Source organism: Mauremys reevesii, linkage group 2 (assembly GCF_016161935.1).
Source record: "Mauremys reevesii isolate NIE-2019 linkage group 2, ASM1616193v1, whole genome shotgun sequence".
NCBI classification, from domain to species: Eukaryota; Metazoa; Chordata; order Testudines; family Geoemydidae; genus Mauremys; species Mauremys reevesii.
Genome location: NC_052624.1, coordinates 86535423 through 86548561, shown reverse-complemented (window position 1 = coordinate 86548561; position 13139 = coordinate 86535423). Strand labels below are relative to the sequence as shown.

General features: G+C 36.3%; 1 protein-coding gene across 7 annotated transcripts in view; it reads right to left on the bottom strand.

Moving 5' to 3' along the window:
* Positions 1-13139, bottom strand: part of GOLGA4 (golgin A4) — a 115577-nt gene that overhangs the window by 72576 nt on the left and 29862 nt on the right. For 5 of the 7 annotated variants that reach the window (XM_039522761.1, XM_039522763.1, XM_039522767.1 and 2 more), the window contains 6 exons: positions 10252-10317; positions 8583-8897; positions 6209-6256; positions 4678-4734; positions 1618-1689; positions 197-295 (listed from right to left, as the gene is read on the bottom strand). In XM_039522761.1, coding sequence (XP_039378695.1) covers positions 197-295; positions 1618-1689; positions 4678-4734; positions 6209-6256; positions 8583-8897; positions 10252-10317 — 657 coding nt within the window. The remainder of the gene's footprint in view (positions 1-196; positions 296-1617; positions 1690-4677; positions 4735-6208; positions 6257-8582; positions 8898-10251; positions 10318-13139) is intronic. The other 2 variants (XM_039522768.1, XM_039522764.1) reach the window with 1 other exon arrangement.

Sequence of the window (13139 nt, the reverse complement as noted above, 5' to 3'; positions counted from 1 at the left end):
CAGACCACAAACGTAACAAACATAATTTGTTATAAAAGACACTGACATGTGGAGCTAAATGCTACCATTAACAAAATGAAACCATGCCATTTCTTTATAAAACCTTGTATACTACAGTATTCGGATAGAGGGCGATCATTTCTCTTTTGTTCCCTCAACTGATTCAAGAGCCTCTTTCTTAGATCAGTAATGTTACCTGAGTCTGCAGGACGCTAATAAGCTGATCCTTTTCTTCTAAAGATGCATCAAATTCTTCCTGGAGATGTTTCTTAGCTTGTTGATCCATTTGGAGTTCCTAAGGAACACAGAGAAAAGTTTTCAATGCAAAATGAAAAGTTTGTTTAAAAGCTGAATTAAAATGTTATGATGAAATAATCTCAATACAATGTTTAAAGATGTACTAACATTTTTGTTGATTTAAATTTGACTGCAGTTTTGTGTCCAGAATATGAATCAAAGTTAACAGTTATTACAGTACAGCATGTATGTAAAATATTCAGCATATCTGCTTGCACATAGAGTATCACCCTTCAAAATTAACAAACGAGACAAGATCTGATGTAAGAGCATGATTTTTCCCTCTCTTTAAAATTAAATGAGTTAATGCATGTGATGGGATCACTTCAGGGCCACTCCTGAAAGCTGCCGCCCACTTTCAATTCCTTTGAAGTTGAGAACACATGGCCCTCACAAGAGTAGGCCTCATGAGAATAAAATCCTTAATTTATCCATAGATTAAATCAAGTTTCCCTCACTGCTCAAACAATTTGTTTCTACTTTGACCAGAGAACTACCATTTCTAATGCAGACGGTAGTCAGTCTCCACTCCTGTGCCTCCCTGATGAGAAGGCTAACAGAGCACCATCTAATTTTAATTATGACAGTGCTTTCGTCAACAACATTTGGCCACTAAAAACTATATTGGTACTACCTATTCACTTCCCTGAATGGACAAAAGATAATGGACTACTAACCTATACTAAATGTTAATCAGTGATCCTGCACCAAAGAGTTATGTACATCACTACCAATTCCCTGAGCCATCATGTCTCTCTTGGTTTCTTTTTATTCTCCTCTGAAAGGAGTAAATATTCCTAAACTCTACAATAAGATCTATATTACAGAGCAGCACCTACAGTACAACAGTGCTCTAAGTGCGGAAGGGTACATTTGTAAACCTCTTTAAGTGGGTAATTGCTAAACAGTTCTACTGGAGCAAGACTTAATAGATTTTCTGTTGACTGTAAGAAATGAATGCATTTAAACATGCATCCATTGAAAATCATTTCCTAGGATTTTAGTTTTTAAAAAGTTACTTTCATCAACATATATGCCCCCAATTATATATAGACATTTTTAAAGTAAGTTTACCAGGTAGAGCTGGTGGATCGAATCTAATTACTACCATTTCACAGGTGCCTATTTTGAGAAAAGCATTTACCTATAAGAGAACTGCACCTGTAAGTCTGGGTTTGTGCAAAACATGCAGAGACAGAAGGAGACAAAGCAAGACAGCTAGGGCAAGACCTGGGGCACTGACTGCTCACTCTCCTCTTGTTCCCATTTGACACTGTTAACCTCACTTTTAGGCTCTAAGTCTTACTGCTTACCCCTTACCTTCATGGATGAGTTCCAGATGTCATAACTGAACCCTCCCTCCCTGATGTCAGCTTTGAGAACAGCAACTGCCTATAAAGAATAGCATCTTTGTGAGCTTACCATACGAGCCATGCAGAGACAGGAGGACTGTGTTTAAGAGGAAAGTTCCAAGACACAGACTGCTCCTTTCTCTTCCCATTCAACTGAGTTCACTTTTTTAGCCTCACTTTGCTTTACATTTCTCACTATCTATTGATTAACCTGTTTTCTGCATTTGAGAGTCTCACCTGCAATACTTTCAAGCTGGCAAAGACAAAAAACGCTCAGGGTGATAACAAATGCCAAAGAATTCTACTGCTACAGATGTAAGTTACAGATGATAAAATGTTCCTCTGCTGTATCTGCAAGCCCTGAAATTATTATTGGTAAAGAACAGAAAAGGCAGGCAGGGAAATGTTCATTTATAGGGCATTGTTATGTTGTGGACTTATCCTCAGAGGAGACTCAATTTCACCTCCATTTCTACACAGTAAGGGGCAACTCTTTCTAAGAAAGGACACATTTAAAACAAATTTTGTTTACAAGAAATATATCTCGATTACTAGTAACACCTTTGATTATTTTTTGGAAAGTTAGGAATCAAACTCTACAGAAGTTGATGGCTTAGAGCAGAGGAGGTCAATAGGCAGATTGCGGGCCAAATATGGACCACCAGACGCTTTTGAACGGACTCCAAAATATTTTTATTTACTTATCATTATTGTTGGTTTTTTTAAATTATTATTTTCTCTGGACCTTGACTATATCTTGACCAAGAAATTGGGAACTCGGCAAAAAAATAACTGACCGTCACTGGCTTAGACCAACAGACAGCTTCCTATTCATTTCTGACTTTTTCAAGAGCTGGTTTTAGACAATCTTTTCCAGAGGTGCAAATATAATTTGATGCAGATTAGGGAAACACTGAATAAATTCAGTATTACATAATTAGTAACCCTTCTGTAGGGTTATCATCAGTCTTAAGCTATGCATATGACTATGGTTTTCAGTAAAGATGTATTCAGATTTTGAGTAAATTATCTTTACAAAAAGCATGATAAGAACCAAAGTATCTTTTAAGGAAAGATCTGTCTAAATTTCTCAGTAGAGACTCAACTCCTGAACCACTGCACAGGGAGTTTTGTTACTTCCATAGGAAAAGGGTCATGCCCAAATGAGGATGTTTCATTTCAAATAGTTATAAGATGACTGTCATGGAAATTTAACTTAAATTTTTAATAAGGGAAGGGGTAGCTAATTTGTTACCTCCCTTTATCTTTTGTAAAAACATTATAAATTTGCTATACAATACAGAATCTGATCATGAGTCAAAATTACCGAGAGTTACAATTAAAATTCTATAAACTCTGCTCACCTGAATTAGGCCCCACATTGTTGAGGAACAGCACTTTGTGATTACTGACCAAAAATAGTTTAAAAGAAGGTTGGCACGCAAGGAAACCTGTGAGACCCTTCTTGCCAATGAATATGAAATACGGCCACTTCATTTTAGTGAGATTATACCTGAGAAACTCCTTTTATCTTTATTAAATAATCTTCTAGATCATTGGTTTGGCAAAAAACATAGGAGTTTAACCATCTAAAATCTCCTAAATCAGAATGATTGATACAATGACATTTTAAGGATCTTAGCAACAGTGTTGAGAGCTGTAGCAACAAGTGAAAATATGATGAAAGCAGTGTGTGGAACCCAGTTACATCAGAATGGCAGTTAAGGGGAAGGTGTTTGGTTTTGAATGGGGGTGGGAGGAAGGCACTAGATTTCTGTGGGAGCTTGGTATGAAGAGTTAGGAACATGTATAAATTGAAGACCAATGTTTCTGTGTGAAAGCATAGTTGACATCTCACTCTGGTACCCAATACCTGTGTGGTAAGTCGCTTCAATTTCTGATTGCATTTCATTAGGGATCTTTAACTTGGTTTTGTAAAGCAGTCAGTATAACTTGCTCTCTCTCTAACAGGTTGCAGATATTTGTTAAATTTGTAACATGATTCCTGTACATTTTGTAAATACCATGTAAGTTAAATTAAAAGGAGGCATACTTGCCAATGAACTTACCTAACATGCTACTTAACTATATACAGTATAGGTTCATGATTTCAAATGGACAGGACTGTTTTAATTTGATCAGTTTATCATACTTATGTCCACTCATCCTGATTTTAATTATATTGTATGTTACATGATAAAAATATTTTTCTAAATAAGAAATAACTCAAAACCCTGGCATGGATTTAAAGAAGAGAGTCGTATATGGTAGAAATTAAAGCACGATAATGCCTCTTCGTGAACTGATTTCTGCTCATTGTTTGGTTTTGCTCAATGCCAAAGGCGGGATAATGAGTACACGTTAAAGTAAATGACTTTTCAAAAATCATGAAGGTGGGAAAGAGATTGTATGAGAGTTATGAAATTCAACTCAGTTTTTTACAATAATTTAATACTTTTCTATCGTCTGCTTAAAGGTGATTTTAGGTATTTCTATAGTGCTTATGCCTGTAGTAACTAAGCACAGTGAGTCTAAAACAGATAGGGATCTGCAAATCTCTGAAATTATTTGCAGATCATCTTTGGAAAATGTATATTAAAATGATGTGCAATCCCATTTCCAACCACTGAAGCAGTCACAAATTTCATATCCTCATCCACTGTTAGGTTTCATCTAAGCTGCAAGAAGAACCACATGCTAGCCTCAGTTTTTTGTCACAGTTAGGGGTATTCATGCTATAACTCATTTGGGGCAAGGACAAGACGAATAGTGTAAACAGGCAAACACAGTTCTATTACAATGTTATCCTAGATCAAGACAGCAGTGGCTGATATGGAAATAAGCAAGATAGGAAAGAACATAATACAAAAAAAAGGTAGACAGAAATGGTGAAGGGAATTCCAGGTTTATGGCAGTGGTATTATAGAATTTGTTAATTACTACAAACTAAAAAAACTGCACATCAAAGGTTAAATCATCAGTGTATTTTGTATGAATTTAAAAATATTCAACCATCAATTGAAGTTACCTCTCGTAGTTCTCCAATTCTACGAAGTGCTTTATCCTGGCTCTGGCTCAATATACCCTTAATAAAAAAGAATAAGAATATTTTTAGGTAAATTCAAATTTTTATTTAAAGTATTCACACTGAAGCTACAGATACTTTACTTTAGTATAGGGGACTTCTGTTCTGCATGTCTCTTCCAAATCAAGCTGCCTGATTCCCTGCCTTGTCAAAGTATTAGTACAAAAGGGGTTACTAGCAAATTATAAAACAGAGCATTAAAATCCTTATGTCCTGATCCTGGCTGCGGCTACTAAAAAAACAAAAAAACAAACCTCACAGAAGTGTAGCAAACATCCCTAACTGAAGAGTAACAATTGAAAATACACAGCCTCTTTTTAGTCCCCTATAACTTGTGGTTTCTATTTTTTTTATGCTTACTTGAATTTAACTTTTAACCTTACATTATGATATTTTCTCATTTGATTCCCTAGCTTTTCAGAATGCTCACTTACTTTATTTCCCCCAGGGAACACTGGCCTCTCATTTTTCCACTTTCTGTACGTTTTCTTACCCTTTTTTACATCCTCGAAGTCTTTCTCCAGGGATTTCTTTAAGTTTACTTTTTGTCTAAGTTGTTCTTTGTTTTGTTTTTTTAATTACTGTTCCATGTGTTTAGCCACCCTTACACCTTCATAAGAGTATTTTTCCCCCGTAGGACACAATGGCTTTTCATTTCCCCCCTGCTTTTCTTGTACCTGCTACATGGGTTTCAAAAAGCTGTGAATGCTACTTCATATGCAAGCAACAAAGGGGCTTTTAGAGCCCATTTACCTGGTATTACTTTGCTATAGCAAATATAAGCGTGTGAAATAATTATTGTGTCCTTTCACACAGAAAATTATGTCAATACTAAATTAGAGTAATGAAATGGACAGTAAATTTTTGAATTTCATTGAAATCATTCTGGAAAGATTTTGCAAAGTGTTAACACTAGCACAGAATTTAGCAACAGGACATTGCAGAAATCAGGGGGACATGAGAGACTTTAGAGCCAATGTTAGCACATAGTACACAAGCACTCTGCCTACAACACTTTAAAGAAAAGGTGGTGGTGGTATACGTGATAGTGAAAGGAAAACTACAAAATTAAGTGATTCTGGAATCCATACTGCATATAAGATACACACAAGTACCACCTTATGTAGAAAATTTATTACAGACTATTCAATTTATTTAGCATGAGCTATTTTTTGCCTTTTTTTAAATAAAGAAGAGAATACATTCCAAACTGTTACAGGAGAAAAGATTGAACCACAAAAAAATCCCTAATCTGAAATCTTAGTATTAAAAATATTTTAGTGCTAGTGTGACTTATTTTTAAGACGCCAAAAGAAAAAGGAAAGTTTCCTTTAAAATAAAGAGATTCATCTGCTTGGCTTCTTTTTCTTTAATTACTAGTACAAAACTTAGGTATTTTACTATGCAAGAGAAGAACATTTTAAAATTCAGAAACATGCTCGGGCAATACAGGAAAAATTGTACCTCTTCTTACCTGTAGCTTTTTCTTCTCTCTCTGGACAGTCTGATAAGCAGTGACCAGCTACAAATATACAAAGCAAACATATTGGTTAATTACTTCCAGATCTATCCAGAATTATCTCATTTGAAGTTAACTTGCTTAAACTATAAAGCTTTAAACTAAATTCTCAAACTCCTCACTTCACCAGGCAGGCCCCTACAGATACCTTTTTCATGAACATTCCTCCTTTGGGTAGTACATACCAAAGCTCAGCAGGGGAATGTTTTCTAATAAAATATTTTCCCAATACCAAATGTGTCTGAATGGCAAAAACAAAACAGGAAGGTTACTCAGCATGCCATGTATCATTTGTCCCCTTAGAGAAAAGCCTTTAAGCACAGGTGATAAAATAAGTTTCATGCCGGCCGTCAAGAGAAGGAGGAGTATGGCTGAAAAGCTACACACCTGAAAAACTACCCTGTGCTTCTATGTACTCCTCAAACCCAAGATAGACTAAACTTCATTTTATAATAGGAGGATGTACAAGACAGAATGTATATAACCCTTATAAAGAGAGGCTCCTGAAGCTCTGAACTTCTTCCCATTCGCCTCACATACACCCAGCAGAATTGGTGGACAAAAAGATTGTAAATGGACAAAGTTCTCATTGTAAATTGACAAAGACTTAATGAATAATAGCACAACTCAGTTTAATTAAACTTTGGGGATGTTCCCCTACCATTTGCAAAGCTGGCAGGCGTACAATATCATAATGGCACTCGGGTGCCAGAGCATAATCTTTTGAAACTGGTTAAGCAGTACTCTGTTTAGCCAAAACTTTGTGTGCATCCAGAGATCTGAGATGCCACATGAAATCCTAATATACTATGCTGGAGAAAATGCGGGGCAATTAGCAATTTTAAGCACATGTGATAGTCCTGTCTGGGGGGGAGGAGGGGGGAAACCTCTTGGGACAGAAGAGAACAATCAATAATATTTTAAAAGCACATTTAGTTATGACAACAGCCATTCAAGGATCTTGTGGGAATACGTAGCTCACGAAGCTCCCCTTTTAAATTATTTATTACTAGAAGCACAAAAATAATGATTGCAGCTGCATGGAAATCCCAATGTACATGCCTGAACAACAAAACAGTTTCAGGAAGAAAAGGAAATCTGTTCCATAGAATAAACTAACAGATTTTTAGAGCGAATTAGGAACTAATTAATAGACCAAACTCAAAATCAGGACACGGAAGAAAACGTTCTCTTTAGTAACACTTTCTTTAGAGTTATACAAAAATCACTGGATTTACATAGGTACAGTTTAGTTTATTGTATATTAACACAGTGAATACTGCAGTGACCTGCTAGAAAACACTGAAAAGTATATAATTGTGCCTTCAGATTCTTAGTGAAAGGAGAGAAAATGAATTTGTCCAATTTGTTTTGTTCATTCTAATTGTAATCTATTTGGTCAATAAGGTTGAGAGACTAGGATGTCTCCCTGCACACACACATGAAACAATAAAAATAAAGATATGCACATATCTTTACTCCCTTCATTGCCACATCAGGAGCCATATTTGCACAGGAATTTCTATATTCACAGGCAGAGTATATTCAGAGAACCATAAATACTTTTGCAATGTTCAATTCTGAATTAAAAAATGTATTTAAAGAAAAAATGGGGAGGGATGGCTTTTCAGAGCAACATTAGAAAATGAAGATGATCAATTTTCATTGAAAACTGTGACATCTATGGTCCTTGAACATAAACACGGGAAATTTTGTTTGCTTTTATGTAGAAATTTGTAGGGAGTGATTTAAAATGAAAGACCAATGGAGGCAAAATAGAAACAAACATTTGTATGTTGTACATGGAATACATCAATCAGAACATGTAAACATACATTTTTGTACTTTGCCTCTGAATGCTCTACTTGAGAAGTACAATCTACTGACATGCAACCAAATCCCATGCTAAACTCACTGTGAAACAGTACTACAATTGCAGATTTGAGCAATATTTCAATTATATTCAACATGATCTTTAGCTCAGGAAATGTTTCATAAGTATGTTTTTCATATAACTCAAGAGACCCCAACTAATCCAGCTCAGTTGGTGGTAATATGGTTTTGTTTGTAAAAAAGAGAAGTTAAATATTTCAATGTTCTACAGATTACCAAAATAAAAAAAAAATCAACTAAAAATACAAATTCATCTAGAAATAAAAAAAATTGAAGTTTCAAGTTACCAGCCTCTAATTAAGACCCTGGTCCCAAATACACAACTATTGAATAGTGAACTGATAAATTTCTTCCACTTTTTCAGCCTGTCAGTCCTGCCTCCTTTTCACTCTCTTTTCTTCCCTCCCACTTTTAGGAAAGTCAAACATTTACTTACCTCAGAATATTTTCCTCTGTAGTTGCCTAAACTACGTTCCATTCTACGCAATCGTTGTAAAAGCTGTTCTTTGCTGAGGCTGTCCATGTTTCCCAGTGACTCTTCTGCCTCACTTTCAACATCAGATGGTGGATCAAATGTGGGACCAGGTGTGTCAAAGTCCAGTCGATTTAATGACTCCCTTGAAGAAGTTCGTACCAGGGACTCTTTAGAAGAAGAGCGGAACAGGGATTCTTTTACTGGACTTCGAAACAAAGATTCCATTGAAGGAACCCGGAGTTGGAGTTTCTGTGCAAAAGTCTGAGTGTCACTTAACTGCAAAAATATAAGGGAATTGATTACTTTGTCACTTCAATAAATCAGATCAATAAAAATACATGTACATATACACATTAAAATACTATCTTCATAGTGATTTTTCTTTTTCTTTGAAATAAAACTACTTATCTAGTGAAACAGTTTGAAATAAGCCTCTGTACTGAACTCTATGGTAAATTTAACTTAATAGCATCCTAGCAATAATTTAAACAGGTTTTTTAATTATCATTAATTTGTTTTTTTTAAAAGCAGCTAACAACAAAAATCTAATAGTTGCATAAATATCATGTTTGCTCCTAAGTTAGAAAAGAAGTCAAACAGATATTGTTAAACAGAAGCCAATATTTTACAACAGCTTTATAAGTCATTAAACATATCTCAAAGATATTGAAGTATGTTTCCTATGACCTACATAGTAAGTTTATTATACAAGTACTTCTACAGTAAATAAGCGTAGTGTTTACTCCAGGGGTTCTCAAACTGGGGGTCAAGACCCCTCAGGGGGTCGTGAGGTTATTACATGGGGGTGGGGGTGGGGTTCATGAGCTATCAACCTCCATCCCAACCCCACTTTACCTCCAGCATTTATAATGGTGTTAAATATATTTTAAAATGTTTTTAATTTGGAGGGAGGGGGGGTTGCACTCAGAGGCTTGCTATGTGAAAAGAGGTCACCAGTAAAAAAGTTTGAGAACCATGGGTTAACTCTCTGATAGTCTTAACTCTTTATACTCACTTCAAATACTTAGTTCTAATATAGAACTCTCCACAGCAAAAGTGTATAGTTACTGAATTATACAAATGAAGTCCTATAATGGTACTAAACATATTCTGCACAGGGTATTCACCCACGAAAGCTCATGCTCCAATACGTCTGTTAGTCTATAAGGTGCCACAGGACTCTTTGCTGCTTTTACAGATCCAGACTAATACGGATACCCCTCTGATACTCTTCCAGTAGAAACTCAGTTTGCATCCATGCAACACAATCTGTTTTTACAAAAGCCTGAAAGTAATACCCAGCTACACTGAACTAGCCATGCTATTTGAGGTAAGACTGGGGGCCTACCCACGTCACTACATTTTACTAAAATGGCCCATTGGAAAGGAAAGAGAGGTTTATGCAGCTTCAAACATCTAAATCTCCATTTCCCACAAAATTACCATTTATTAATAGCAATCCAACAGATTAAGCTGCCCAGTCTTAACGGGCAATCACTGAACTGTGTAACTTACACATCAAAGTATTTGGCCACTTCTACTCTAATATTGAGTCACGTGAATGTATCAATATAGGCTAAATTAGTCAACAGCATTTTTAATGAAATTAAAATGCTACAGAAAAAAGTACCTGAGGGGAAGATGGTTCACTTCCATTGCTGTCTATGGATTTGGGGTTTGTTTGTTTAGATACATTCTATGGTGGAAGAAAATAAAAATATTACAAGAAAAGGAACACATTATAAAGCACAAAGAAACTCACTTGTTACAAACAGCATCCGTGTTCTGTGGCTTTGTAAATGTTTTTAGTAAACATAATTAGTACTTTTTCTTTTTTTAAATGCCTTCATGCAAACTTCAACTAGTAAGTTAAGTTTTGAAAAAACAAATTGCTGCAATATATAGAACTACAAAGCTGTTGTGGGTGCATTGATTAATACACTGAGAACTTCAAATGCCAACATCTCTTCTTAAATTACTCACAGCGATTACATTTGTAATATTTATTCATTAACAAAGGTATCAAAAACAAATGGAAATGATAGCAGGAAAAGTGTGATGACTGGTAACAAGTATTACACTATTACCACATGGGTTGTAAGCAATTACCCGTATTACCATCCCTCATAGTCATAAACTTCTGAGTGTATTGATAAGTACAGAGAAAGAAATGACACTTTCAGAAAAGTTATGGTATGCAAAACTTTTTAAAGTAAGCATTCCTCCTCCACTTCCAAATGAAAAGTCAACAGAAGGCAATTTTTTAAATTATTTTTTATTAAAGAATTTAGAGATGATTTCCTTTTCTTTCCCCTCTGTTTACATGAGTTCAGCAGCTTCTGGACCTGAATAAATTCAAATACTTCATTGGTATTCAAACCAATGCAGGTTGAAGTGGTAAACATGCTAAAACCTGGAAGTGAGGATCTTTCAGGCTAAGAACTGCAATGTATCTAAACCGAGCCAAAAAAATAAGAATTACATTATAATGGAAACATTACAATTATATAAAATGGATTTTTAAATCAAGGTATGCCAAATTAATTTAACACAAAAATTTGTACATAAGCCATCGCATGCAAGACGTGCAGTTAAAGTATTCAGATACTACAATTGCAAATGTCATGGGTTTAACACAATATGTCTACAATGAAATTATATTGTATATATTTACTGTAAAAACTAAAAGGAGGAGCACGGGAAAGAGGAATTGTACTCCTATAAGCTAAAAAGGGCTTCCGATGGATTCAGAAGGGATGGATGGATTCAGGGTGCCAAGGAAGAAGGGAATCCAGAACAGACAAGGAAGCCTGAGAGGGAAACACACTGTACATCCAAACTGACACTGAGTGAAATGAGCAATAAAAGAAGCCACATAGAAAGTCTGTTTAGTTTTGAAAGTTGTATTCTGTCTACACTCAGGACAAAACCTGTGCACTGCTTAAGAGGACTGAACCGCTAAAGGAAATACCAAGTTTCTTGGGACAACGATTGCTTCCCTACGGTCCCTATGTATTCTACTTATGGGGCTGTCATAGCTTTCAATCAGTTTTACTCACAACTGCCCTGGCCAGGGCTTTGGAGCTAGGCTCCAGCTCCAGGCAAAAACCTGCAGCTCTACTGCTCCGGAGCTGCTCTGCGCTCCAGCTCCGGGCTCTGCTCCAAAGCCCTGGCCCTGGCTCTCAATTTTCTCTTTCTATCTTAGAAAGCTAGTAATTAGGGAGACCTAAATAAAAATATAAACTTCTGGTTCATCATTTGTGCAGTACCAATACTATGCTCAGTTCTGTACTGCACATAAAGGGAAGACAATCCCTGCTGCAATGAGTTTACAGGCTTAGGGCTTGTCTGCATTTGACACATTAAAATGGCACAGCTGCAGCCGTGCTGCTGTATTGCTTCAGTGTAGACACTACAGAGATGGGAGGGGTTTTCCGGTTGACATAGTTAATCCACCTCCCCGAGAAGCAGTAGCTAGGTTGATGGAAGAATTCTTGTGTCAACCTAGCATTATCTATGCTGGGGGTTAGGGCATTTTAACTATATCATGTTGGGGTGTGGACTTTTCACACCCATGATCAACATAGCTGGGTCAACTTAAGTTCTGAGTGTAGACCTGGCCTAAGTAAGCAACACACATCCGATACAAGATGCACCTGGTGGCCATATCATTGATTTAGCACAGAGCTGTGAAAGTTTTATATGTCTGTTTCATAAACAAGTATGTTAACATTTTTTTAGACTGAAAGACTGAAGCAACAGTATTTACTAGTTTCAATCAGGTATTTATATTTATTAAAAACATATGAACTGACACGAGAACAGCATCTATAAAGATTATTGTGAAATGTAGTTTCAAAGTTGAAACCAAAATACACCACCACTGTGACTCTAAGAGCACCCCAATGCCAGAGGGGAAAGGGTTCACTGCTATCTGGCACAGAGGCTCAGCTGGCCTGACTAGCTCAGCATACCCCAACTCACTGCTGTCATAATCTGTATCTAAAAGGTGTCATGTAAGGTATCACACGCGAACTTGTAACACACTAGTCATTAATATTATGAGTGGTGTATTTACATGTGATATTAAAGATTATAACTATATCCTGAAAATACGTTCTTAAAATGTATTTGGCAGGTGGGGCTTAAAGCACCTCTCCCTAAACAAAGGAATGTGGTTCTGCCCACTTGAAAGTGTCTCCAATGTAAATTTGGCAAGGACAGACAATAGAAGTACATAATAGGTAAGCAAAGCCATCAAACTAGCAAGTTGAGGAGACAACCACTTAACTATCACAACAAGTAGACTACAAAACTTAACATGGCATCAGCTCCTTGGTGGGCAGCAAGCTGAGCTCCCAGGAGGTCTTTCTGACTTTGAACCAAAGAAATTTAAAAAATATAAACAGAGAAATCTATTTTGGTATCCTTCACCTGAGGAGATAAAGAAACCATGTGCTTTGGGCTCTGTGGTGGAGCCTGGCTAAGAATTGGCCAGCCACGCTGGAAGAATGACTA